Raw genomic sequence first — 25,610 nt, 5'->3', positions numbered from 1 at the left:
GGGGGGGGGGGGAAGAGGGTGGCACATGTTTCGTCTGTTGGGTGTATGTATTGCCCTTGGTGGCCGGTTCCAGCAAGGGGCGTGTGTGTGTGTGGGTGTGCGTACTTTGTTTCTCTTTTCTTTTTCTTTTTCACACTGCTGGCACATGGCACATGGGGCACACGACGCTCGCGCGCTCGCTCAATCACTCACTCACTCGCTCGCTCACGCACTAGCTACACGTATCCGGGCGAAGGGTATGGTCCTTGCGGGTGGGTGGGGGCTACGTCATAAGGGGGTAAACGGGTACAATGCGTTTGGCGGCGGGGGTGGTGGTCTTTGTGTCGATTGATTGATTGAGTGATTGATTTTGATTGAATTGATGGGTGATCCGGGTATTGTAGGAGGATTGTGGATGGAGGAAGGGTTACGTGTACCGTGATGCATATTGCAAGCGATTGACGGTCTGTGGCCCACGTTACATACGCCTACAACAGTTGCGTACTGCCTTAGCGTATACAGCGTACATGATGTCGTCGTCCGTTATTCCTCTTCTTGCTCGCTCGCTTTCGCTTTTCCTCTTGGCCGGTTGTAGTCAGGGCACGCACGATAGGCATGTGCATGTCTGCCATAGGCCGAGCTCCGGCATTTGCTGATAGTGCGCAGCAAGCGTGTCGCGGCTGTGGCTTGGTGTCAGTTGCGCCGCACGGTCGGCTGTCGCCTGAAGGGACGCGGCCAGGCTACTACCTATCACAAGGAGGGAAGGAGGGGGAACGGATCATCGGATGTGCTCTGCGTTCCGGTTTTTTTTGGTTGACGAATGTGCTCGTGCTTCTCCGTCCGCTTGCCCGTTCGTTCGTCTAAGATCAGCTTCGTTCAATCTCGGGTGTTCATCGTCAGAGCGCCGGCCGGCGCCATCTCCGGGTGGGTGGTTGAGCCGTCAATGGCCGAACGAGATCAATATTGTATGCGTGTATGTGCAATGAATGCCATGGCAGACGGGCAAGGACGGCGATGGCTGGGCGGCGTGGGAAGTGCGTGATGTTGCTGGAGAGACGAGGAGAGATCAGGCACACTCGTCGGTTGGATTGGCGAAGTGCGTGCGGGCAGCATGGGGACAGGCGATGGTGTTGGCATTGGCGATGGCAGCGGCGGGGGCTTGAGCGCGCCGAGGCAAAGCGAGCGGGATTTGCGGGTTGGTGTGATGAAGTGGGTGAGAGAAAGCGAGATTGGCGGGTTGGGCGAAGCTCTGCGGCTCTGTCGCTCTTGCCCGTTCGGCGCCCTGGTCGAGTCAGGAGGGGCTGGACGCTGCTCCGCTACGCTGCCATGTCGACGCGAGCGAGCAGCTCGGGGGATTTCTGACGACACCGTCGTCCGTCGGCCGTTCCTATCTCTTGCCCATCTCTCCAGCCTGGCCGCACGGCCCCAGGGCCTGGTCTGCCTGGCCTGCCTGGCCTGCCTGGTCTGCAGGCACCACCGCCGCCGGGGCGCCCGTCTGGCCCAGTCCGGCGCCCTCTCGGACCCTCTGGCTGCTCTTCTCGCTACCACGTCTGCTAAGCGGCAAGGCCGGGACGGCGCTGTCCGACGACCGCACCGTACGACGGCACTACCTACTGCTCATCTCTACTGCGTCTTTCTCGCCGCACGCCCGCCCGCCCGCGCTCCCCACGGCTGCTGCCGCGCTCCCCCCATGGTGCCCCGGCGGGCTCGCCTGAGCGTCGCTGAGATCGTCGCGCCTTACATCGCCGATTGCAACTCCCTCATCCAGTGGCCACACGACATCGCTAATGAAGCCGATTGGCCCGGGCCGTGGTAGGTCTGAATTCCATCGTCGCCTCACGCCTGGCCTTTGTCGTTACTTGGCGTATCCCCCACCGCTCGGCCTGTCCCTGACGATCTCTTGCTACTCTTGCTCTGCTGCTTCTTCTCCATCATCTCTCGTTGATGTCTTGCGTAACCGCCCTTCTTTGTCTGTCTGGTCTTTCGATAGTGCCAAAGTATAATGTCATTTGCGACGACGCCTTGCCCCCACCTCACACCTCCCTCCTTGGGCCCAATGACCGTGCGGGTGTAGGCACTACTCACTAGCGCGCCTCCGACCTGCTTTGCGTCCCTCTTGTTCCTTTTTTTCTTTTTTTTTCTCGACGAAGGGCGCCATGGGGGACGTATACACACGCCGTGAATGCAGAGCACATGGTGGCAGTTTTGGAGTCTACAAGGCGGATTTCCGGGTTAGGCAGGTCTCTTGATATGCTTTTTCCGGGTTTTCTTTTCCAATCGTCGTCGTTGTCGTTGTTGTTCCTTTAGAGCGGCACGCGCCGCGCCGCCAGCCACGGCAGCCCGCCGCTTCCGGGAAGGGAAGGATGAGGGCGCTGAAGCTCGGGCGCAGGAATCGGGTCAGCTCCCGCCCTTCCCCCCGCGCCCTCGCCTTCCCCTGCCCGACGTCGCACGTGGTTTGTTTCTGTTTCTGATCTTCTTTATTTTCTCCGTTTTGCTCGGCCATCATGTTGGTTGTGATGCTTCGCCAAGTACCTGGGCGTGTTGAACATGTGGGTTCTGTAACGGGTAATGGGTGGAGATTGAACCCGTCTACGGATTAGGGCCATCTCAGCTGCCATCGAAAACACCACTAGTGCGGCGAAGTGCTCTTCCAGACAATATCGTCCTACAGATGTTGGATCCTCGCTCTTTTGCTTTTGTTTTTGGCTTCAGCCTCCACAAATGCCCATCTATACCGACAGCGTACTAGAAGACTTGACGTTGGTTACCGCTCCTCATCGAACTACTCTCAACTCTCGAGCAGCAAGCAGCCTGCAAAGCAAGCGTCCCAGGCTGCTGTCTTGGATACGCATCCAATAATTCCTTCCGATCCTTTGTTCCTCCCACGGCCTAATGTTGCTATGAGCTGCAAGCCGCACGAGCATCCCGTTTTGTCTCTCAGTCATGCATCGAAACGCGCGTCGGGGCGATGGATGTGCGGGGTTTTTCACTGCCGTTGTCACTCCTTCAAGCGTCCGCGTGTGTGCCTGCATAGTTGTTGTTGTGACGTTAATTGGCCCCTGTATCTACATTCCACAACAGCGGTAGCCGCCAGCCCTCTATCCCCACTTTACCGCCTCACTAGTCGCCCGCGGGGCTGGATCTTCATGCCGCTGCCGTGGGGAAGTCGAGGCCAGCAGACACGTGTGAGGCTCATGCAGGGGCGGTGCATTCTGCTTTGGCTTGCAGCCATGTCAAGTGCTGCCGCAGCGACAGTTCAGAATAATAAGGCATTGTCCAAGGCCGAGTTCGCATAATCCTCACGACCTGCACTCTCTTTACCCCGACGGTTGTTTGTTGCGAATATGGCAGCATCGTCTTGTTATTTCCTTTCTGCCTCGTTATTGCCGTATATTGATTGGCGTCGGCGGCCCCCACTCTTCACACCGGTCGGCCGTTTCTGTTCGCCATGGTTGATGCGCCGAAGAGTCTGGAACGTGGCGATAGGTGCATTAGTGTCGATTGCGTGGTTTGGTTGGATCTGGGCTTTTTGTGTTCGCCTTGTGTGGCACAGCAGTAGCGCCATATCTGCAACACTTTACCCGTTTCGGCTCGTGCCCGGCCCATCATGTCGAACTCTACGCAGCAGAGCTTGTGAGACGTCTTTCACGGCTCAGCGGCTCTTCCAGCCCTCCGGAGATGGCTAACGTCTTCCGTGCTGACTGCTGACCCACACCACGTTCTCTTCTTTGTTGGCCAAGGCTCCACCACCAGTTCCACCGCTTCTCTACACGTATCCATCTGCTGGCCAATCGAGCATCCAGCGCACCCCTTTGTCATGGACTTAACTAAATCCGAGAGGGCGGGGGATTTACCTGCCTCTCACTTCCGCTCGGCTCCCTCCAGCCCCGTTCGTCGATCAGTCTCCATCATTGCCACAATCGCCGTTGCACTTATCAGCGATCTCCGGCTATTCCCGTTTTCCGCAAGTGCAGAAACACGCCATTCATCCTTCCAACAGGGCCTCCCGTGGCTGGGCCCCCGTCTTCCTAGCTGTCGATCATATTGGAGCAGTGGGGAAGGGGACATGGAATGGGCGAATGGGAAGGGACGCCAAACATGCTAATCGGTTCGACTTAATAGCTCTCAGTTGTATAGCCTCCTCCTCCCTCCTTTCACTCCCCCCGTCCTTTGTTACTCCGGTATTTCCGATGATTTCTTATAGTGATCTTAACTGCACACATATCAGTCTCCAATAGCGGGGCCGGATTTGCGGACGAAGCGGGATCTGCATATTGACGGCTCTTGTTTGGTAAATGCTTCAACCTATAATATGCATAGCATATCCGTATTTGCAAGGATTCTTTTCCGACGAGGCGCGAGCCAGGTCCGATGGCTTGGGAACGTCCATCCTTGGCTTATGCCGGTGCGGTGGTTCGAGCAAAGTGAGAGAAAAAATAGAACGCAGCTGAACCAGAACGCTGTCACCCGCTGGGCTAGCCATAGACCCCACGCTACGCTATCATCAAGCATTCCAAGCTGCCTTGGACTGTTCTCTCGTCGTTTGTTTGCGCGTACCGAGCCTGGACGGGCACCAACATAGAACACCATTCATTTTCTTTCCCCCCCTCCTCCTCCCCCCCTGAAAGCGAGGACGCAACTTCCACGCTGCTATGACCACGAACCGCAACTCTCTGCCATCCCAGCTACCTGGTTCAAGCAATGTTGCCAGAGCTTCAGCCTCAACCCAGCTTCAGGCCCGCCGCCAATACACGCACATAACCCTCGCCGATATATATTTGCAAGGGGCCCGCGCGGGCCGAGGGCATGCAAAACGCGCAACCAAGAAAAAAAAAATAAGAAAATCGACATGATTTGCGTCCCTTTTTCATCCCCCCCGTCCGTGTCCGTGTCCGTCATGCATGCATGCTTTTTCCCGCCTCACCCCCCTTGGGCCCTGCCCTTCCCCAGCGGCAATCAGTCAACGTCGACGACGACGACAACAACAACTTCGAACGCAGTCGGCAAGCCGGGACGCTCCTTCCGCCGCCGCTTCTCCAATCCCAAGCTCAACCCTACACCCCACCTCCACCCCTGACGACCATCATCACCCCCCTCGGCACGTTCCGGCCGTTCGTTCGTGCAGAAAAGCTAGTCTGGTCTCATGGTCTGGCCTGTTCTGGTGATTGAGCCCCGTCTCTCGCTACCTACCAGCCAGCCAGCCAGCCAGCCAGCCAGCAGCCCGGCGGCCGGTGTCCGGTCCGTCCCCACGGGATACCTTCCTGTTACTTACTGATGCATGCTCATTCAGGAAGCAATAACGTACGGTCCTCCCCCGTCCTCCCCCGTCCTCCCCCACTCCCCTCCGTCCCCCCGCCCCTACCGTCCCCCCGTCCCCCCACACGCACGCACGCACGCACGCACGCACAGCACGGAACCTCGTTCCTTCCTTCGCCGGCTGCCCACTGACCGGGAATGGGGGCGGTACGATCGACTGGTCGTTTTGCTTTTTATGGGAGGGGGGAGGGGGCACGCACGTCTTGTGATGTGGAGAGTTAACCATTATTAGGCCGATGGATTGACAACGGGATGGATGTGTGGACGGTCGGATTTATCTCGAAGCAAGCCCGACAGTCCGACGGGTTGTTCCGACTTCTTGCCTCTGTCCTCGTGGCATATAGAGCAAGGGCTTGGCGGAGGGGGGGGAGAGCCTGAGAGGTGGTTGGGTTAAGGTTTTGTGGGTCGGGGTAGTCGGAAGGAGTGGTGTTGTGGTCTGGTCGCTACGGACCGAGTAGTCCGTACGTCTGGGGTTTGGTGTGATGATGGCATGTGATTGATCATCGTCACGTACCCCGTCGGTTTCGGAGAATTTTGTCCTTGGGGCTCCGTTCTTTTTTGGGGTAAGCGGGCACTGGGTAGGGAGAGATGCGGCGTAGAGGGGGATGGGGGCGCTTGTGTTTGGTGTGTGTAGATCGTGCAGCGGATGGCGACCTTTGTCGGAATGTTCCATCTTCCTTGCTAGTTCTTTTATCCGCTTTTTGGTATTCACGTACGGTTTGTTCGTTGCAGTCCCATCAGAGTATCCTGGCGTGATCCATTGGAAACTATTGCGAACTGTGTGGCTAACGGGTTCCTTGCAATGAACGTGGCGCATCTGTTTCTTCTACGTCTTGGCTGATAACAACTGTGCCCGGTGTTTGGCAGATGTGTTGATGGTACAGAGCATAGTCAAGTTTTTTCTCGTTCTTGAAAAAACGCTACGTTTACCGTTTTCCTACACGTGTAGTCAACGGATGACCATCTACCTGTAAACCTGTATAAACACTTTGAGAGGTTACAATCTACCACCCGCGTAAGCATGATATTATTGGCATCTAAGGTACTTGTGGATGGGCTTGGTTCCTTTCGAATCCGCTTTTGATGACATTGCTCTAAGTTGACAGCCGAGTCAAATTCTCACCCATTACTTAATGATGTAGCACCCAATTAGAAGTTTTATGTTTGCGAAATTCCATGGCTTGCCTGCTCGCCCTCGGTTGTTCGGAATATAAATCCACAGCTAGTCTTACTATTCCTTATTCCCCCCTTCGGATGTGTGGTGGAGGCCAATATGCGATGAGATAATGTTAGGAACTAATGCTGAAATACGTAAAGTGAGAACAATATATAAAAGGCGTAGTTAAAACGAATCACTTATAAGTTCGTTATACCTCGACTTAATTGTTGTATGGATAGATAGATATTTCTATGCTAAGTGGTTATACTACGACTAAAGGGTTACTTTGCTTAACTATAAGGCTTAGTGCCATGGTGGACCATATCTTAATAGAAAAGATTAAAGTTACAGTCGCTAAGTATAAGATACCCCCTCCTCCTACTACAAAAAAAAAACTAAAGAGATACGTGTCAACCAGGGATCGAAACTCGCGAGCATCCGAACGTAAACGAATCTAGAGGGGCTTTAGAGCGTAGGTACCTGGCCAAATAAATTAAGAGGCCTTATCTTTATAATAATTCTAATAAAATAAATGGCGGTTATACTTTATAGTCAACGTTTTAAAGATACCCCAGCGAGGCATTCTCATCGACTTAGGTTCGCGATACTAAGGCTATCCACATACCTATATCGTATTTATCCAAATTCATGCACCTAAAAGGGATGTTCTTTTCACTCTATTAGATCTATGACAAGGCCGAGCTCGTTAGTATTATAACAGCCTCACTATAGCATATAAAGGACTCGAGGAGCCGTTAGGGCACTGTTATTATCGCTTTTATTAATCGTAAGCATTTATATATCTGCTTCAACTCCAAGAGTCTGATGGCAGCAATGCTACAGTCCTGTTTCATTGGATCTCTTATGGGCAATCAGGAATGGAAACTCCTAGACGAACGGTGTTTCATCGAGTTGGCTTAGAGACTAGCGATGGACAGCGGAGAGCGTGATGCCAAACCCATTTGTGAAAGCTTATGGCAAAGTGATGCCAACAGCATGATTCAACGACCGCCTAGCTTCAAAATGTGCACTGTATCCCTGGAAACATCATCAGAGTCAACGGATCCCGTTCCCCCCCTTTCTTGGTGTCTCTCATACCCCCCATCTCCCGAGGATTTACGAAGTCGCTTGGTCGGTCTCCCGAACACAGCTATGGCGAGCATCACCAGGCCATAGTGGGTGCAGAAAGAAATTGACCCATCTGATATAAGAGTAGGATCCTGCGTTTGTACATGTTTCATACTTGCATCTACGTCCAGAGTGAAATGTGCGGCAGTCCGTCCGTCGTACGGGCTACTACGAAGTGAAGCCATCAACCAACGAGAGAGCAGTGTCATCCAGTGTCGACCAATAACGAAACGGCCTGCCAGAAACGTCATGCGCGCCCCGCCCGCTTCGCTGCGCAACGATGGCGGATGGCGGCAAGTTTGTTTGAGAATAGAAACGGGATCAGGCCGGATAGGGGAAAGGAAGAGGCTTGGCCGTTTAGCTTGGCGCATACCGCTACCGTGAACTCAACACCTTGGCAGGAAATCCTCAGCGGCGTCTGGCGAAAAAGAAGGAGAAGAGTCGTGGTGTGCGATTGGTAGCTTTGTGCTACTGGGTTCGAGTAAGGCGGGATACTGCTGTTTGATTTCGTTGTCCCTTTTCCTTCCCTTTTCCTTCTTCTTTCTACCATTGTTAGGCCCAGTTGTTGAGTTTGCAATAAAAAAGAAAATCGAGTGGTGCTACGTATGCCGAAAGCAAGCTGCGGGTCAGCAAAGGGTACGCGCCGCCTTGTCAGATGTTGACGCAAGCACGCGCGGCCGTCTCCCCCCTCCCCCCTTCTTTTGGTCATTTTGCCAAAACGGCGCCCAGACCGCCCGCCTCTCGGGTGACGAGGCGTTTGCACATTCCGGCCCTGGCTTCCGTTCCTTCCCCCCTCCCTAGCTTATTATTGGAGAAAGAAATAAGCTTGCCAAGGGAGTCAATAGCGTCGAGTCCGGCCGGGCCGGCAAGCAAGCGCAAGAATGAAAAAGGGACAGGGAACGAAACCGGGTTTGGGGAGGCACGAAGGCTGGGAACTACTACTACTGCCAAGGTTTGACAGCCACCTATGTAGTTCGACTGACATGTGGGCGGTGTAGACCAGTGAGCAGATTATCGACACGTCGCTTCCCTTTTTACCCCGGACGGGGGATCGAAGGAGGCGGTGCTTGCGTACGCCAAGTGGGGATGGTGATGCCAGGATGTGCGGCTGAGGGAAATCTGACCTCATCCCTGCGTCCCTGCACCGTGGACCCGCTTCTTCCGGCCTCGCGGTAACAGTGCTGAATGCCCATCACGAAGTGTCGGCCTTGTTGTCCAATCTGCCATTGATCCATTAATAGCCACACCCCGCCATGCGAGACGGAACAGCATCGACTCCCTACATTTCAGGGTCCGCTGATCAGTGCACACGTCCAACATTCATATCATAATTTGTCACCGGGCCAGCTGTCGCGAGCATGGCGGCGGTTTGGAGTCTCCCATCTCGCATCATCGCTACTACGCTATATTCCGAACTGGTCAACAACGACAAAAGCAGAGGGAATATCGTCTAAATATACATCATGCTTTCTCCCCTTTATTTCGTTGCATCGACTCACCCGTGAACGCCTCGCTCGCTTGAACCCTCGCCATAAACCCATGTCGTAATGAGCTGCATAGAAACGTCGTCTCCAAAGGCGAAGTATATCATCCAAATACTGACTTGTTTCCCTAATTCATTCGATCAGCGCGCGGCACTTCAGGCAGTAAATCGCCTTTTCAAACTCCTCTCCGACGTGTCCTCCTCCTATGCCCTTGAGGAGAATGTAGCTTTTCCCGTCCGGCTCGGTCTTGACCTCCGCCTCGAAGACTGGCGCCACATCCTCGGCCTTTACTTCTTCATTTTCGACCTCTGACTTAACAACCCCGTTTTCGGCAGCTTGCGTGCATGGCTCGGGTTGCGGGGATGGGAGGGGGGTGGGTTCCGGAAGGCCTTTGTCTGCATGAGCCTGCTTGACAGCTTCCATTTCGAGGCATTCGGCGTGCAGCCAGATATTACACGAGTCACAGTGAACAAGTACGGAGTCGGGGTTGAAGGGTGCGTCGTCGATGCAGTGCTTGCGAAGAGACTATAATAACAGCCCGCATTAGCCTTTCCACCTGGGGTGCTGCGGGTTTGGTACGTACGGAAAGTACGTTGGTACCCTTGCCGTATGCCCAGTCATACGTCTGACGCCAGTATAGTTGGTCGGCATCCAGCACATCGTCGCCATCTTCCTCGGTCCAGTGCGTGAGACTTGTTTTTCCATTGACCGTCAAAGCATCGATGATTTGCATTCTGTTACTGGCCACCACCTCATTTTGGCCGTGGTAAGGCCTACGGCCGCCAGGAAGGTCCTCCGGTCTGTACAGCCACATGATGCGCAGGAAGACGTGCTGCTCCGAGGCGGCGCGCACCTCCAGCACCTTTGCGACCCAGCTTTCCAGATGGCCGTGCTCCAATTCATTCTCGGCAGGCTTCACGAACACGGTATCTCCCAGCCGGAAACACTCGCCGGCGACTTTTCCATCACGACGACGATGGCGCCCTGTTAGAGTTATCCGTTCCCACGCCCGCAAGAGAGCGCCCCTACTCACTGGTAAACTTGCGGTACCTCCGTGTGTCGTCCCACCACTTGGCCGGCTCGACTGTGTACAGGACCTGCATCGACTCGTCGAAGGCATTGTCCTCGAGCACCGGCTTGCGGGCGTAGGAGCGCTTGCGTTTCTTGCTGGGCCTCGCCGGCTCGGTGGGGAACGAATGGTGTTTTACGGTGAAGCCGGCGTAGTGGAACTTGGACCAATCCAGGGTGGGCAGCTCCTTCTTGTCCTCCTCCCTCTGGTCGTCGTCCCGGTCGGCGGCGGGGTTGCCGTTGCCGTTGGCATCCGAGGCCGTCGACGACGGGCGGTCGTTGGCCACCGAGTCTCCACGGCGCGAGCTGGCGGCGGACTGGCTGCGGGCTGCGCGCGCATTGGCCTTGGGCGGCATTGGATCGGCCATGGCGCTGGCGGGGTGGGTGGAGCTTTGCGACGATGCGTGCGGGAGGGTGCAGGAACGCTGCGTGGGAGATGCAGCTCGGGCTTTGGCGGCGGCGGCGGGGGCGGCGGCGGGCTGGTGCGCGCCTGAGCTCGAGGCTCGGGCGACGCGGGCTCTGGCGGGCGACGCGACGGCGCAGCTTCAGGCGCGGAGGCTGATTGCCGGTGGCGCGTGGGGCGCACGCGGCTGCACGGGTGCGCTGGGGTGTAGGTAGCTTGCTCAGCTTGTGGTGAGCAGCATGGCAGCATGGTTGTCGAGGAGCGGCTCCTTCCTGTCTGGCGCGCGGGCACGGCCTCACAGGCTGGGCGCGGGCTCGTCGCACCCAGCCACTTCGGCGGCCCTGAGCAGCGACCCCGGCCCAAGGCGATCCCTACGAGCAATCCCAGCTGGATTGGGTTAAGAGCTGAAGCCTCACGCGCACCGCATGCTCGCGGAGACGTAATCCTCCACCATGGCCGGATGCGTCAGCGCGGCGCTCGTATTCTCTTAAAGCGAAAGACAGCCGCATTGTCCGCCGTGATTGTTCGCTCCCATCCTTCCGCAGCGCCAGCCATAGCTAACTGCAGGTCGCTCGCCGCGGACGCGCCGCCCTGAAACACGGCCAGCAGTCCACCCACCGATCGGCTCCGGCACGTCACCCGCAGGCGTCATACAGCAGGCGGCTGACCCTGAGCGCAACCCGCGCGCTCCCGCCAGCGTCTTTTTTTTGCCCATTTTAGCCTCCCGCTGTCCTTGCTGCTTCAGCCTCGAGCCGCCCCTTCTCCTTCATACCGCCGCGTCCGCAGCTGCTTTAATTGCCCCCGCCGCCGCCGCCGCTGCCTGTCGCTCGCTCCCGTCTCACGTTGCCAGTCCTGCACCCGCTCCGCGTGCTCTGACGCGCGCGCTGCTCCAGCCAGCTAGCCAGCTAGCTCCTCACACGCCTTCTGCCGTGAATCCACCTGCCCGGCTAGCCACACGCCGCGAACATGCCTCGCCCGCGGGGTGCGTCAACCCTAATGCTGCTAATTCGGGCTGGAGGCCACGCATGTCGCTGACTCCCTTGCAGTCCTCTCGTTCATGTCCCAATGGGGCGGCTCCTCCTCGCCCCGCGGCAACACGCCTTCCCGCGACACTGCAAACTCGCCCAAGTCCCCGGCGCAGTCCCAGGTCGCGCCTGCCCCGGCCAGCCACAACCTCGACAACTTTGTCAAGTCCTCGCCCACCCAGCAGCAGCGCCAGCGCTCCGACTCGCGCCCCTCCTCGCGCCCCATCTCCATGGTCCAGACCTACCAGCCGCCGCTGATGGAGGTCGCCCAAGACACGTTGCCCGAGCTGCAGCCCATCTTCACTTTCCTCAACTCACACTCGAACAAGCTCTACCAGGAGGGCTACTTCCTGAAGCTGCACGACCTCGACGCCCGTACGTGTGCCTCTCGCACCGTTCCCGCCAGCCCCGGCTGAGCTGACACATTTGCAGGTGGCCGTCCCAGCCCCGACCGGAATTGGACAGAAGTCTTCGCCCAGCTGGTAGGAACCGTGCTTTCGGTCTGGGATGCCCAGCGCCTAGACGAAGCCGGCGAGGATGGCGAGGTTGTGCCGAGTTTCATCAACCTGGCCGATGCCTCGATCAAGATGGTACGCTGGCCCGCAGCCTGGTCACGCCCGTGTTTGGACTGACAACAGTGGCAGATTGAATCGCTACCCATGAACGGCCCGGGCAGCCAGATGCTCAACAACGTCTTGAGCGTATCGACAGCAGCAAACAACCGCTACCTTTTCCACTTTAATTCTGTCAACTCTCTCACCCAATGGACGGCTGGCATCCGCCTCGCCATGTTCGAGCACGCCAGTTTGCAGGAAGCCTACACCGGATCGCTCATCGCCGGAAAGGGCCGGTTCCTGAACAATATCCGCCAGATCATGGAGAGGACCAAGTTCAAGTATGAGGACTGGGCTCGAGTGCGCTTCGGCGCTGGCACGCCATGGAGACGCTGCTGGTGTGTCATTACCCCACCGGACGAGAAGGAGGTCAACAAGATCCAGAAGGCCCTGAAGAAGCAGACCATCTACGACCGCTCGCAACCGGTTCTGAAGGGTGACGTCAAGTTCTACGAGACGAGAAAAATCAACAAGAAGACGCGCCCGATCGCTACCATCACAGATGCATACTCGGCTTATGCCATTTATCCACAATCGAAGCCCCTCATTGATCAGTCGACGTTGGTCAAGGTCGAGGGCCGCATCACCATCCACTCGAAGCCCGAGTCGACCACGGAAGGCTTCGTCTTCGTCATGCCTGAGGCGCACCCCGCAGTTTCGGGTTTTGAGATTATGCTCCGCTTCCTTTTCCCCGTGTTTGATACTTTCGGAATCTACGGCAGACCGACACGCTTGGTGGCCGATGCTTTGGATACCCGCTCTCTAATGTTTGCTATGCCCAAGGATCGGAGATATGGATACTTGGACATTCTGGATGTGGCAAGCCTGATCCACGGCGATGGCAGTCAGAACTGGTCTGAACGGCAGTGGAGGAAGCAAATGAAGGACTTGACCTCCAAGAGGATGACGGCCGTCCCGCCCGATCGCCAGCGCAGCCGCCGCAACACCACAAGCCGGACCAGCTTGCCCCCGTCTCGCACGACATCTATTCGGTTCAACGATGGCAGCTCTACTCACTCCCAGCCTGGCACCCGGAATGTGTCTCCTGCAAGGGGTGGAGAATTCAGCGTCCAGCCACCACGCCGCGCCGAAACCGCCTCCCCCGGCAGCCAATTGATGCGCCACCAGCGCTCAGTCTCTGAACGCGTCGGAAATTCGAGGCTGATGCACAGCCGCAATGCCTCGGACGATCTTTATGACGGTGCACCCCCACCGCCACCCCATCGCGTTGCGCTCAACGGCCTGAACCGCGACAGCCCCGCAAGCGACGTCTCCTCGACGCACTCGTCTGGTCATGACCAATTTGCGTCAGAAGGCGAATCACCCCACGATCTCCCCGAGATCGGCGCCACGTCCGCTGCTAAGCCTCCCCCTACCCCTGTTCACTCGCCTCCTGAGTTCTCTCACGGACCCGGCCAGAAGCCGAGGATCCAACCTTACGAGGCCGAAGAGATGCGCCGAGCCCAATCTGGCATCGACGAGGCTACGCTTCAGGAGATGGCTGAAGCCAGCCACAGGCCCATTCCAGCACATCTCGCTCCGGCTGCAGCCGCGGCCGCTTGGAAGTCGAACCCCAACAGCTGGGCCTCTCAAGGTCGTTTGAGTGACGAGAGAGAGCGCAACCAGCATCCGTATGCTGATGTCAAAAGGCAGTCGATTGAAGAGAATCGTTCGTACTGGAACGACCAACAGAACAACCGGCTCCCTACGATTCCTGCATCTCCATACATTGCACAAGGTGAACCTCACTCTGCGACTAGCCCCACTTTCGCTCCCGTGGCCCCTCCGGTCCCCGAGCACAAGGAAATGCCCCAGGACTACTTTCCCAACCAGGACGTAGCGGCTGCCGCTAATCATGGTGGTCAATACGACCGCACCTACTACGGCTCGCAGTCGCCCGGAGGTCTCTCTGCCAGACATAGCATTCAGCGGAAGCCAGTTCCAGGTCGGTTTAGCACTCCCCTTTCGGCGGACAACCCCGCCATTCCTAAATCTCCTTCAAATTCGAGTCTTGACAGTTTTCGAAGAGATATGATTAATCCTGACACGATTCTCAACCAGCTGGCCGCTCAGGATGAAGCTGAGCGAACGCAGACTATGTCCAGCAGTGTCTATGATGACGAGTCCACTGGGACGCCCGACTACGCCAGCGTCAAGAGTGCGAGCACGAAGCAGTCGAGACCGTCGGTCGAGAGACCTCGCGTCGGGCGGCTCAAGACCGTTGGCGATATCCCGCCGCCGCCGCCAGCTCACGAAGAGGTTGTTGTCGGCGACGCACGCTACAAAGAGGACGCAAGGCCGAATGAGAAGATGGATCTTCCCACGATCGATTTTGGCCCCACCTACGATTTGACCAAGACTGACCCCAACTCGGTGCGTCCTGGAACCAGTGGCACCATCACTCAGGAAGGCCACTCAAGGTCGAAATCAAGGGATCGTCTGTCCGCTACTGATTATTCGAATCCACACACACCTCAGGACGCCTTATTTGGCAGGACCAGCCCAAACACCCCAGGACATCGCCGCGCGAACTCGAAGTCGCCGCAGTCAAACCAGGATGGCGAAGACGGCCGCCGGAGCGCACTCTGGCAGCCAACCCCGGGTCGTCGCAGTGCGAGCCCAGGCTATCGCAAGAGCCTGACGCCCGAGGAATGGGTCCACCAGCGTGCCGGCTCGAGTGTGTCGCCAGTATTCTCTCACGGACGGAACCAATCCACTCCCAATCTCCTTGGGCCTGAAAGCAAGACCCCAACGATGAGCCGGAATCCATCTGGGGATTGGTCTCAGCTCCACCAGCGTACACCGCCGAAGGAGCGTGACCCGATGCGCCCTCATTCGCGGAATGCATCCAAGCTGCTCAATGAGGGTGCTCAGGCGTCTCGCTACCACTCACGTGGCGCGTCAACACCTTTGGATTATCCCTCTGCCCGTCCCAGCTCGAGGGGCGCCAACGCGATGCTGAATGCACAGCCCACTGGTCTCATTAAATCTGCCGAGTCTGCGCAGCTCTCCGCTCGGGAGCAAGAGCATGTCGCTCGCCTCACTGGCACCCCGCTTATCAACATGGCGAAGTCCCAAAACCAGCCTGAACCCGAGAAGCACAATGGCCTCGTTGGCGCCATCGCAGCCCGACAAAGGGAAAAGGATGACTTCAAGAAGGGCAGCCGTAACGCCCTCGTGCAACAAGCCATTGTTGCTCGTCAGCACCAGGTTCAAGCCGAGGTGGCGCGGGCTGAGCGCGACGCACAGCGACGCGCTGAGCGTGAAAACCTGCGGATTCAGCAGGAGCAGCAAGCTGCCATGATGCGTCAGCAGCATCAAATGCAGATGATGCAGGCGCAGAACATGCAACAGAACCAGATGCAAATGGGCCTGGGCATGCAGAGCATGCAAATGCCCATGCAGAACTACGGCATGGCGATGGGAACCCCTACCCCGGGGTCGAACTTCGCGATGCAGGGCAACTATTTTCCTCAACAGCCACAGCAGCAGCAGCAACAACAGCAGCAAGGATATATGGGTGGAATGCCCATGATGCACCAACAACCCAGCCAGCAGAGTTTCACCCCGCAGCCCTACGGCGCTGCCTGGGACCAGAAGCAGTCTGGCAAATCGCCCAGGAGAGGTTAAGAGGCTGTAATCATACCGACACACCAGGAGCGGGGACGAGTCAGAAGCGGTCTAATGGCACGGCGATAGCGTTTGAGCATATTCATTCCGGTGTCTCTTGGACGTTTGGGGATGGGGTTCATCATCTCTTTCACCGCCGCATATATCATCAGCGCATTTTGTCATTATCGAGCATGTAAGGGGAAGCATCGCATCGATGCATCGATGTATCGTTTTTGTTCTCTTTTCTTCTTTGGGCTCTCTCAGTCAGCCTTCTGTGTTGAATAAGAAGGAACAAGCATCAAGGCTTTGTGGAAGAGCATTTTTTGCGGCGCATCGTTCATCATCTTTTCATCACAACAAGTGGGAAGCGTTGGTGAAAACAACAAAAATTGGCATTGGCGTCTGTGTGTCTTTTGTCTCCTTTCTTCGTACTATTTTCTTTCTTGAGCTGTCGTTATATATCACAGCGATTGGGGGGGCATTCTGGGTGGAAGAGGCGTTGGACCGGACGGAACGCCGGGGGAATGGATGGATACAGGGTTCGATAATATAAACTCCTACCGTTCGTGTTTGGCTTGATTGATATTGAAGTGATTTGTGCTGTGCTTCTTCTGTCTCATGTATGAAGGAGGTCTCTGACTGTGTTTTGTTTTGTCTTCGTTTGGCATATGGATTTTTGGGACGTTTGGGTGTCATTTAGGCGTTGTTTTGTTCTAGTTCGACCTTTTATTGTTTAAGACTCGAGATGTCTTTCTCTAACTCCCTTCCTCTCTCTATATATATATCATGAGCTCGAGCCCGTCTCGCTGGTGAGAGAGCGGCGTCAGACCGTGCACGCATCGCGCGGTTTGATATGGACATCTCCGGCGCCGATGATGCCATCTCTCACTTTGCACGTTCTTCTTCTTCCTCATCCTCATCCTCTTCTTTTTCTCCTTTCTCCGTTTAATCGAAACTTCTAACCTGCATACCATATCACTTTGCCATTTTCTCAAAAGAGAGAAAGCGAGCGGGGAGGGAGGGTGGAGGAGGAAAAGCAAAAGCGGAGCAGAGAGAGAGAGAGAAAATAAAAAGAAAGAATCTTTACGCGGTCCAGTCCAGTCCGGTCCAGTCCGGTCCGTCCCCGTCCCCTCCCCCCTCGCCCTCGCCCCCCCCTCCTTTTCTTTTTCTTCCCCCGTGCCCCTGCTTATGTCGTACAAGCAATCTCTCGCCATTCACCGGTGTGGCGTGAGGGCCGGCGGCGGCGGCGGCGGTAGCGGCGGCGGCGGCGGTGGTGGTGGTACAACAGCATTCCCATTGGTAATGTATAATGGACGACGACGACGACGACGCATTCCTCAGGGGGAAGGAAGGCTGGGAGATGGCCGAATGCAGCGGGGGGGAAAAGGAAAAAAAAAAAAGGAAACGGATGAATCGATTGCATGGTGGCGTGGCGTGGCGTGACTGCCTGGCTACTTACTTGCCTTGGGCCTTGTGTCTTGGAGCTAGGGCTTAGATGGTTCTATGTTTTGTTTTTTCTTTTTTTTTCTTTCTTTTCGTTGTTGAAGGAAAGGTTTTGGTGGGTGGTGGTTGGTGTTTGGTGAATGCTGCTATTTTATTATGGGTTTATAGTATCGAAGGGTGTGTGTGGATGGAGATAATCCGTATGTCTTACCCGTTCACTGTCCTTTTTTCCTCTCTTTCTTCGTGCTTTCTCCATATGAGAGAGAAGAGAGGAGAGGAGCGGAGAGAGCGAGAAGCAACAATCATCCTACGTCCGCATGTATATACTATTTACAATCCTATCAAAACAAAAAACCAGCTACAAGCACATATAACCCCCGACACATCCCTCCCGACGCCAGCCAGCCAGCCTCCTGTATGTATGACGGCCAAACCGACCATCTTCATCAACACAATTTCCTCCCCCCTTCTCCCCTCCTCCCCCACCCACGCCATCTTCACGCCCACGCCCCCACCAACGCCATCAACCCACCCCCCGCCACCACCGCCGCACAAGCCTGCAACCTCCTCCCCCCCCTCAGCGTCTGATAACTCGCATCGCTCAAAAAGTCCTCCGCCAACAGCTCCACCAAGCCCGCAAACAACAACAACCCGCTACTAACCGCATTCATCACCCCCACCGTCAACAGCCCCGTCTCGCTCGCGGGGTCATACAAGCCATGTATCCCCAACCCCACGGCCTGGCCCAGCGGCGTGGTCGTGCCGTACGCGAGCGCCATGAGCCACGGTTTCGGGCTTCGGGCGGGGAAGGCGAGGGCGGCGATGCGCGACCCGAGCGCGAGGCCTTCGAAGGTCTGGTGGAAGGAGATGGCGACGAGGAGGACGAGGAAGGGCGGCCCGGTGGCGACGGAGATGGCCATGCCGATGAAGATGCTGTGGAAGAGGATGCCGGCTTCGAGGAGGAGGCATTGGAGGAGCTGCTTGCGCTGTTGTTGGGTGGGCGTGAGGAGGGAGTGGTGGTGGTGGGTGGAGTCGGTGCTTTGGCGGTTGTGGGTGTCGTTGTTGCGGTATTTTTGGGATGGGGCGCCGTTGAGGAGGCCGGAGGCGTCGGTGGAGGAGGCGGTACCGGGGGCGAGGTAGTCGAGCTCTGGGAGGTCGAGGTCCGAGTCGGAGTCGCTGTCGTCGCCGTGGATGGGCTTCGTCTGGGCTTCTTCGTCGTCGTCGAGCGGGATGCGGGTGTGGGCGTGGGCCGGGGACGGGGTGGGCGGGGGGATGGAGGGCGAGACGCCGGCGACCAGGTTGTCCGTTTCGGCGTAGTTTTCGTCGTCGTCGTCGCCGTCGCCCGGCCGCAAGCTGCCCGACTTGAAGCGGTTGAAGCTCGTGCTGCGGCCGTGGCTGCGCGGCCGGCCGTTGCCCATCTCGTAGCTGGCGTGTCCGTGAGCGTGGCCGTGTGCCTCTCCACCGGCTCCTCCCCCGCCCAGCGTGTCGTAGTCGCTGCCGTGCACATGGCCCGCTCCCCTGCTTGCGAAGAACATCTCTATCCCCACGACCACAAACACGGCCGTCATGGCAATCAGGCCGGCCATTGCCGGGTATCCTTGGTTCCAGAAAGCCGGCAGGCATGGGTCCGTCAGCGAGGTGAAGGCCGTGGGCAGGAGGTGCACGAATGCCGTCGCGATCAGCACGCCGGTGCCGAAGTGTCTCGAGAGGAACAAAAAGTGGTGTGGGACGGGGAGGCGCGGGAATCGGCGGACGATGATGGGAAAGGCGCAGGCTGCGTGCGATCAATCGCCCGTTAGCGCTTCATTCAGAGCCTTCTCCCTTCTTTCTTGCTTACCTGCGGTACTCAGCACCAGAATCAACACCAGCGCAAAGACGTGCAGCGGCGTGTTGTACTCGCCCTTCGTCTTGCTCCCGCACGCCGGCGTCGACCCGTCCGCCGCCGCCGCCGCCGCCGCCGTCGATTGCTTCATGCCGCCATGTCTCCGCTCGAGCTCAGCGTGGAGCAGCGCGGTCGGGATGTCGGCCCATGACGATCCGGGAGATATGCCTGCGCGGGGTCGAGGACGTTGTCAGCCATGGCTCGCACGCATGGATTCGTGGCGGTGTGGGGGAGGGCGGGGACAGGGTCGCAGGAGCAGGACCCTGGGCGCGCAGCTGATTGAAAATTTCGAGGGGAGTCTACCTCGCGCATCCAACGCATTGTCGCCATATGCATTCATGGCTCAGGGCGACAGCCGTGTTGCTTGCGGCTGCGTGTGCAATTGCTTCTTTCCCTCTTCTTTTCGGGGGTAACCAGGGGCGCGCCGGGAACGAGTGCAGCCGTATCAAACCATGTCGTGCGCGCGGCGGCACCGGCGAGGACAGGGACAAGGAATTGTTGGAATACAAAAAAGAAAAAAGAGAAAAAAGGGTTCAGGAAGGGAGAGGCAGGTGGGGCGCCATGCGCGCGTTTAGCACTCGGCCACGACGACGTAACGCGCGGAACCCCGGCATCCTGCCGGCCCGCCTGAGCAGATCCCTAGGTACTAAACCCTGCAAACACGTGTTCTAGAAGCCGCCCAGTACGGAGTAGTCCGACGACGAATTAAGGGGCTTCGTTGGCGTGGGGCTACCGACCGCCTCCACCGCCTCCATCGCCGCCATTATTTCTGCTACAAAACATCCTCTATCGTGCATGCTCCTACTATGGAAACACCTTTCCAGGGCGCCCTGAAGCTAAGCGTGGGCAACAAGGCACGAACGCCCTATAGCACGGCAAATCTCATTCCATTCCATTCCATTTATCATCATCATCAATCGCTTTCGCTGTCGTCTACCACTCTTCTTCTTTTCCCGCCTAGACGCACTACCGGCTCGGCTCCCTCATCCTCCTCGTCCTCGTCCTCGCTATCCATGACCACAGCATCGTTTACATCGCTGTCCGTCGGGCTCGTTTGCCGCTTCCCAATCAACTGGCCGATATCAGGCAGCTCGTCGTCCGACTCCGAGTCCTCCGGCCCTCTTTGAGAGGACGTGAACAGTTTCGTGCGTTTTCTGCTCGCTCTGATAGAGGGCAGCGAAGAGCTGAACATCTCAACCGGCTCAGCATCGTCGGCGATGAACTCGGCCAGCTCCGAGTCGAGCTGTTCGTTCTCCATTTCGTCTTCGCCTTCCGTGTCTTGCGTGCCGAGGTCGATGGCCTGCGACCTGACCCGCATTCGGGGATCCGTTGGCGGTGGGCTGCTGCTCTCGCCCTCTCCGACCTCGTCCGCGATTCGCCTGTTTGATTGCTTTGGTGTGATCCCCATGTGATGCCCCATCTCGTCATCACTACTCCCCATTTCCTCCTCCTCCGAAACCTCGTCTGCTGACGGGCCCTCCTCGATATCCGACATGTGCAAACTGTCTCTGAATCTCTTCTCGAGTTCGCTGGCTCCACCTTGATCCATGGCGTGCATTCGATTGGCCGTCTTGATAAGGTTCATGGTGGCTCGACTGTGTGTTGGGATATATTTCGTCCGCCCCTTCCGTCGCTGTCGCTCTGGATGTAAGGTCAATGCCGGCGGCGCGATTTCTCTGTCGTCGTCTGCGTCGTCGATGTTCTGGTACCATCTCTGAAGCTGCCTCTCCTCATGGCTATTGAGGAATATTTCCTCTGCCGGAACCGGAGGCTCCACGGCCTCCATGACTGGCGCTTTCTTCCCCCTTTTCGTCGCCCGAGGCTTGCCTCCATCGTCGGACCCACCGTTCAGACCAGCCGCGGAGACGAACCCTGTGATCACACCGTCCGGCATCTGAAACTTCTTCGCCGGCCGCTTGGTCTTCCTACCCTTCCCTGCCCGGGGCATGGGCAAATCGAGCTGTGAGTTCTCAATGGGAATCTCTATGTGCTTCATGTCCACGACAGGGTTGATGTCCCTCGGCACGATCCTTCTGGCCAGGCCGGTGTGGAAGTTGAATTCGTCGCCCTTGGATATCTTCTCTTGCATCTTTTCGTACGCGTCCTTGGCTTTGAGTGCATCGTTCTCTTCTTTCCCCGTCATCTGCAGCAACAAGATTTTTCCTTTGCGCTTTCGACCGGTACGGCCCATTCGTTGCAACATGCGGATCGGCGAGGCTTTTTGGTCGTAGCAGACAATGAGGTCAACCTCTCCGATGTCCAAGCCTTCCTCTCCGATCGACGTTGCTACGAGCGTGTTGTAAACACCCGCCTTGAATTGTCTCACAACCTCTTCTTGACGCCGTTGGTCCATGGCTTGGGAAGTTTTGGTGGTCGCTTGCCCTACGAAAACATGAGGCCGGATCATGGGCTCATTCAATTTGAGCACCCGAACGATGTCCTCTGCGCTATCTCTCCAATGTGCGAAGACCATGACTTTGGTATGCGACCCGTCAGCGCCCTCTCCTGCATCCAAGAAATGGTTGAGCACATGTTCGCGAAGGTGCTCGAGCTTCGGATGCCCGATGTAGTCAGGCTTCGCGGTCCAATCTCTGAGTAGCTTCATAAGCTTCTCAAAACTCGGGCTGTTCGTGATCTCCTTCTTCCATTTACTCGTCGCGTCAGTTTTGTAATCGCAAAGGATGCGGTAGAATGGACGAAGGCCGTGAAACTTCAGCACATCGATTCCACGACCCAAGCCCATGAGAGCCTGGAATATGGAGTTGACCATGCCTTTGATGGGCTGTGACGCTTTCCGAAAAGAATCTGACTTCATCCAGCTGGCTCTTGCTTGGTTGAGCCCGTATTGGCTGATGTTCATCGGATCTTTGGACCAGTACGCATTTTGCTGATTCAGCTTGTCCTGCACGGGTTGTATAGCCCTTGACAGGAGATCCTTGGCCACGAGTAAGTCTTTGTTGTCTCTCAGGACTTTCTTCTCGACTTCGCGCTTGTGTATGAATGGTTGGATGTCGATGGAATTCTCCATCCTGATCTCAACACGCGAGATCTCCAGCGCGTCAATGACTTTTTGGACCGTCTCAACGTCGGCGCCGGGAGTTGCCGTCAAAGCGAGAACTCGGAAGCTTTGGTTGAACCGTCGAACAAACTTCACAATCTCGACATATGCGTAAGAGCCTGTTGCTTTGTGTGCCTCGTCCACAACGAGCAGAGCGATCTTCTTCGCATCACAATATCCTGTCTTCAAGTCGTTGATCATGGTCTGCGGAGTCATGAAGAAGACTCTTTTGGTCTTCCACTCCTCTGCTCGAAGGCCAGGATCGACTTCACCCGTCAGCATAGTGGTCTGCGAACGGCGGATACCCGCAATTCCTAGGCATGCATCAATCTGCTGGGCTACCAGAGGCTTTGTCGGAGCGACGAAAACAACCTGTGCCTCAGTGGTCCAGCGCAAAAAATTTAGCATAATCGTAGCCGCGATGAACGTCTTTCCCAGACCGGTGGGCAGCGCAACGAGAAGATTGTGATACAATCCGCGGTGGACGATGTTGAATTGATAGTCTCGAATACCGCCAAGGTTCGTAGGGTACACCCACGTCTTCATAGCTTCCAGGTCTATTTTGTGATGAGTCGGTGGCTCGTCCTTGTTGGCCGCGGGCCAATTCTGGCGCTTGTTAACTTGTGACGTAGGAATAGCACTAGAACGACCAAATAGAGTCGTCTGCCTTAAACCGTTGAGGGGAGCAGCAAGCCGTTGTGGCCCAGCGGGTGCCTGATTATCTTGCGACGAGATCATGATAGCTTGATCTTGAGCCTTTCCCACTCGCTGGAACTCTGGGGAGGTCATTGATGACAACGAGAATGCATCAGAAGGAAGGCCGAGAAGCTCCTTGTCAATTTCATCGACAGTACCGTTCCTATTGATCATTAACATCAATGGTATTCACAGGGATTCAGGAGACTTACAAGGTTTGAACGGAATGCGTCGTGAGTTTACTGGCCGCAGGAGGTCCCTGCGACACCAGACGCTGAAGTATAGATTCGTCGATATCATCGAGGTCTTCATCATCGAACTCGTCACGCTCTGGGGCGGCCGAGTCCATTGGCCGAGCCACCGGGACTGCATTGGGTCTTGCTGGGCTTGGTGCAGGGCTGAAGAAGTCCTCCACATCTGCTGCATCAATCGAGGGGACAGGCGGATCACTGTCATCTATGACTGGACGCTGCGCAAGCCCAGTACGGGCGGCAGCGGTGTTTGCACCGTGATTTGAGTCAGTTGTCGGGATTAGAGCGCTTGGTGGTGAGCTTGGTGGTGAACTTGAGAAATCAGCTGGATCCAGCTCCATGTCTGCTCCAAAGTTTGGTACGACAGGCCGAGACGGAAGTGGTGCCTGTACCCCTTCATAACTAGGGTTACAAGCTACCTCGCGCGCAGTCTTAGGAGGCTTTCGCATAGGCGAACCCGGTGGGATTGTTGAAGGGCTTCTGGGAGGTGATTGGATCCGAGGGGATCTAGGGGAGCTAAAAGGCGAGCTGTGGAATGGTCCAGGACGTTTAGGACTTGGTTGAAGAGCCTTCGTCGCGTCACGTGGGGGTTTCACGGGTTGCATGCCATGTTGCTTTGGGTTCTGAAGTCGCTGCTGCGCATAAGGGGTGGTGCCGGGACGAAAGATGGTGTCAGCTCGAGCAGTTGGCTGCGCAGGCGGAGGCGGAGGTGGCGGAGGTTTGTAGAAGACAGGAGGTTTCGGGGGTGGTTTTTCATCTTTTTGCTTTTGCCAGATGGGGCCTCGAATTCTCCAGGGAGGACTGGAACCGTCCTGCGGCAGCTGCGACAGGAAGATTTCTTCCAACTCTCCCTCAGCGGGGGCGTAGGCTCTGTTCTTTTGCTTTTTGGCCGGTTTCTCCAGTGAGTCCTCTTCCTCATCCTCATCATGGCACGTGCGGGCCTGTCGTTTCGGCTTCTTAGCTGAGGGTTCGCCGGCGTCTTCAGAGACGGCCCTCTTCCGCGGCCTCGCTCTGGGTTTCTTGGGCGGCGGGATTTCGTTGTCCTGTGGGTCGGCGGATTTTCTCGTACTCGCCTTCCGCTTCTTTGCCGGCTTTGGCTCCGTCGGGGGCGCAGCATCCTCGCGGTCGCTGCTGTCAAGAACGGTGAGAGGGCGTCTCTTCCTGGGTGGCATGATGGTCACCGCAAGTGTAGTGCGGTCCGCACGGATGCTACAGCAGCAGGAAGCGGAGATCAGACACGACGTTTCGGCGGTGGATTGACGTTCCCGGTGGCGCCTGCCTGGTGAGGCGAGTCATTAAACGCCTCAGGCCGACTACGTTTCACCGCATATCCGGCCGCGCTTGGCACATGGCGAGGCAAAGGGGCGGGCAGGCGTTGGACCCCTCCCCACGGCGGTGATGTGTGCGGGAAAAAGGTGCTAGGGCGGTGCTGGGGCGGCGCTCTCTGGGAGGCGGCAGCTGACTTGGCGAGGGCGCGTCGGTGGGTGTGTTTGGGAGCAGGACGCGTCTCGGGCCCGGCAGAGGCTACGCGCCGCGGTCAGATCATCCGGCGCCGGGCGGCGCTAGGCAGGGGCCCTGCACGCTTGAAATGAATGAATACGGGCCTACCTTACGGGTCTAGCTGGAATCTGCGAGAAACAGAGTGCCCGAAAATCTGGGGTTGGCTATTTATGCTTTCGTGCCGCCAATCCTGCTGCCCACGCGCCCGTCTCCTATTTAAGGCTCCGCCGTTGCTGCCACTGTCGTTGCTTGCTGCCGCCACCGTCCTTCGCTTTCCGTCGCGCCAACGCTCAACGCTCACTTGCAATTCAATCACCAACCCGACAGTCGTTCGTCAATCAGATAATCTAAGCCACCATGCGCTTCACCACCGCCATTGTTACCGGCCTCTGCGCCGTCCTCGCCGCTGCTGCGTCCGACAGCGCGTCCGCCACCACCGCCTCGCTCTCTCCCACTGCTTCCTGCCTGGCCACGTGCAAGTCGGGCGATGTGGACTGCGCCGCCGAGTGCGTTGGCACTGCCCACCCTAACGAGTCCAATGCCAACGACACCACCGAGTGCATGGCCAAGTGCGACCAGGGCGACGGCTCTGCCGCTGCTGCCACTTCGTACGCCAACTGCGAGCAGTCCTGCATCTCGTCCTACTTCCCCGTCGGCAGCGCTGCCGCCGCCACCGGCTCTTCTGGCAGCAACACGGCCGCTTCTGCCTCGGCCTCGGCCACCGGCTCGTCTGCTTCTGGCTCCTCGGGCTCTTCTGGTTCCGCTTCCGGCACTGCTGCCCAGACCGGTATGTTCGGACGTCATGATTGCCAAAACACGCTGGCTAACTTGGTGCAACAGGCTCTTCTACCGCTAGTGGCTCTGCTGCTTCGTCGTCTTCTTCTGACAGCGCTGCCAACAGCAACATTCAGCTCGGCCTCTCGGCTGCCGGTGCCGCCGGTATCTTCGTTGTCGCTCTTGCTCTGTAAGGAACTAGCCACTGCACTTGGTAG

General features: G+C 57.1%; 5 protein-coding genes across 5 annotated transcripts; 2 read left to right on the top strand and 3 right to left on the bottom strand.

Moving 5' to 3' along the window:
* Positions 1-9,198: 9,198 nt before the first annotated feature.
* On the bottom strand, positions 9,199-10,502 carry BKCO1_10700014 (ebs-bah-phd domain-containing protein; the record flags this gene model as incomplete). Its single annotated transcript, XM_020270225.1, has 3 exons — positions 9,199-9,591; positions 9,650-10,023; positions 10,100-10,502. The coding sequence occupies 3 exons, from the start codon at positions 10,500-10,502 to the stop codon at positions 9,199-9,201; spliced, it is 1,170 nt and encodes a 389-aa protein (XP_020125109.1).
* Positions 10,503-11,503: 1,001 nt separating this feature from the next.
* On the top strand, positions 11,504-15,806 carry BKCO1_10700013 (ph domain protein; the record flags this gene model as incomplete). Its single annotated transcript, XM_020270224.1, has 4 exons — positions 11,504-11,519; positions 11,584-11,937; positions 11,995-12,152; positions 12,207-15,806. 4 exons carry the CDS (start codon positions 11,504-11,506, stop codon positions 15,804-15,806), a joined length of 4,128 nt encoding a protein of 1,375 aa, XP_020125112.1.
* A 1,922-nt stretch (positions 15,807-17,728) lies between these two features.
* BKCO1_10700012 (zip family zinc transporter) lies at positions 17,729-19,204 on the bottom strand (the record flags this gene model as incomplete). Its single annotated transcript, XM_020270223.1, has 2 exons — positions 17,729-19,005; positions 19,069-19,204. The coding sequence occupies 2 exons, from the start codon at positions 19,202-19,204 to the stop codon at positions 17,729-17,731; spliced, it is 1,413 nt and encodes a 470-aa protein (XP_020125113.1).
* An 822-nt stretch (positions 19,205-20,026) lies between these two features.
* BKCO1_10700011 (fanconi anemia group m protein) lies at positions 20,027-24,290 on the bottom strand (the record flags this gene model as incomplete). Its single annotated transcript, XM_020270222.1, has 2 exons — positions 20,027-23,030; positions 23,080-24,290. The coding sequence occupies 2 exons, from the start codon at positions 24,288-24,290 to the stop codon at positions 20,027-20,029; spliced, it is 4,215 nt and encodes a 1,404-aa protein (XP_020125110.1).
* A 685-nt stretch (positions 24,291-24,975) lies between these two features.
* Positions 24,976-25,586, top strand: BKCO1_10700010 (uncharacterized protein; the record flags this gene model as incomplete). Its single annotated transcript, XM_020270221.1, has 2 exons — positions 24,976-25,405; positions 25,459-25,586. 2 exons carry the CDS (start codon positions 24,976-24,978, stop codon positions 25,584-25,586), a joined length of 558 nt encoding a protein of 185 aa, XP_020125111.1.
* Between the last annotated feature and the right edge of the window lie 24 nt (positions 25,587-25,610).

The sequence above is a fragment of the Diplodia corticola genome (genome assembly GCF_001883845.1).
Source record: "Diplodia corticola strain CBS 112549 chromosome Unknown scaffold107, whole genome shotgun sequence".
Classification (NCBI taxonomy): domain Eukaryota; kingdom Fungi; phylum Ascomycota; class Dothideomycetes; order Botryosphaeriales; family Botryosphaeriaceae; genus Diplodia; species Diplodia corticola.
This window is presented reverse-complemented; position numbering and strand designations above follow the sequence as displayed.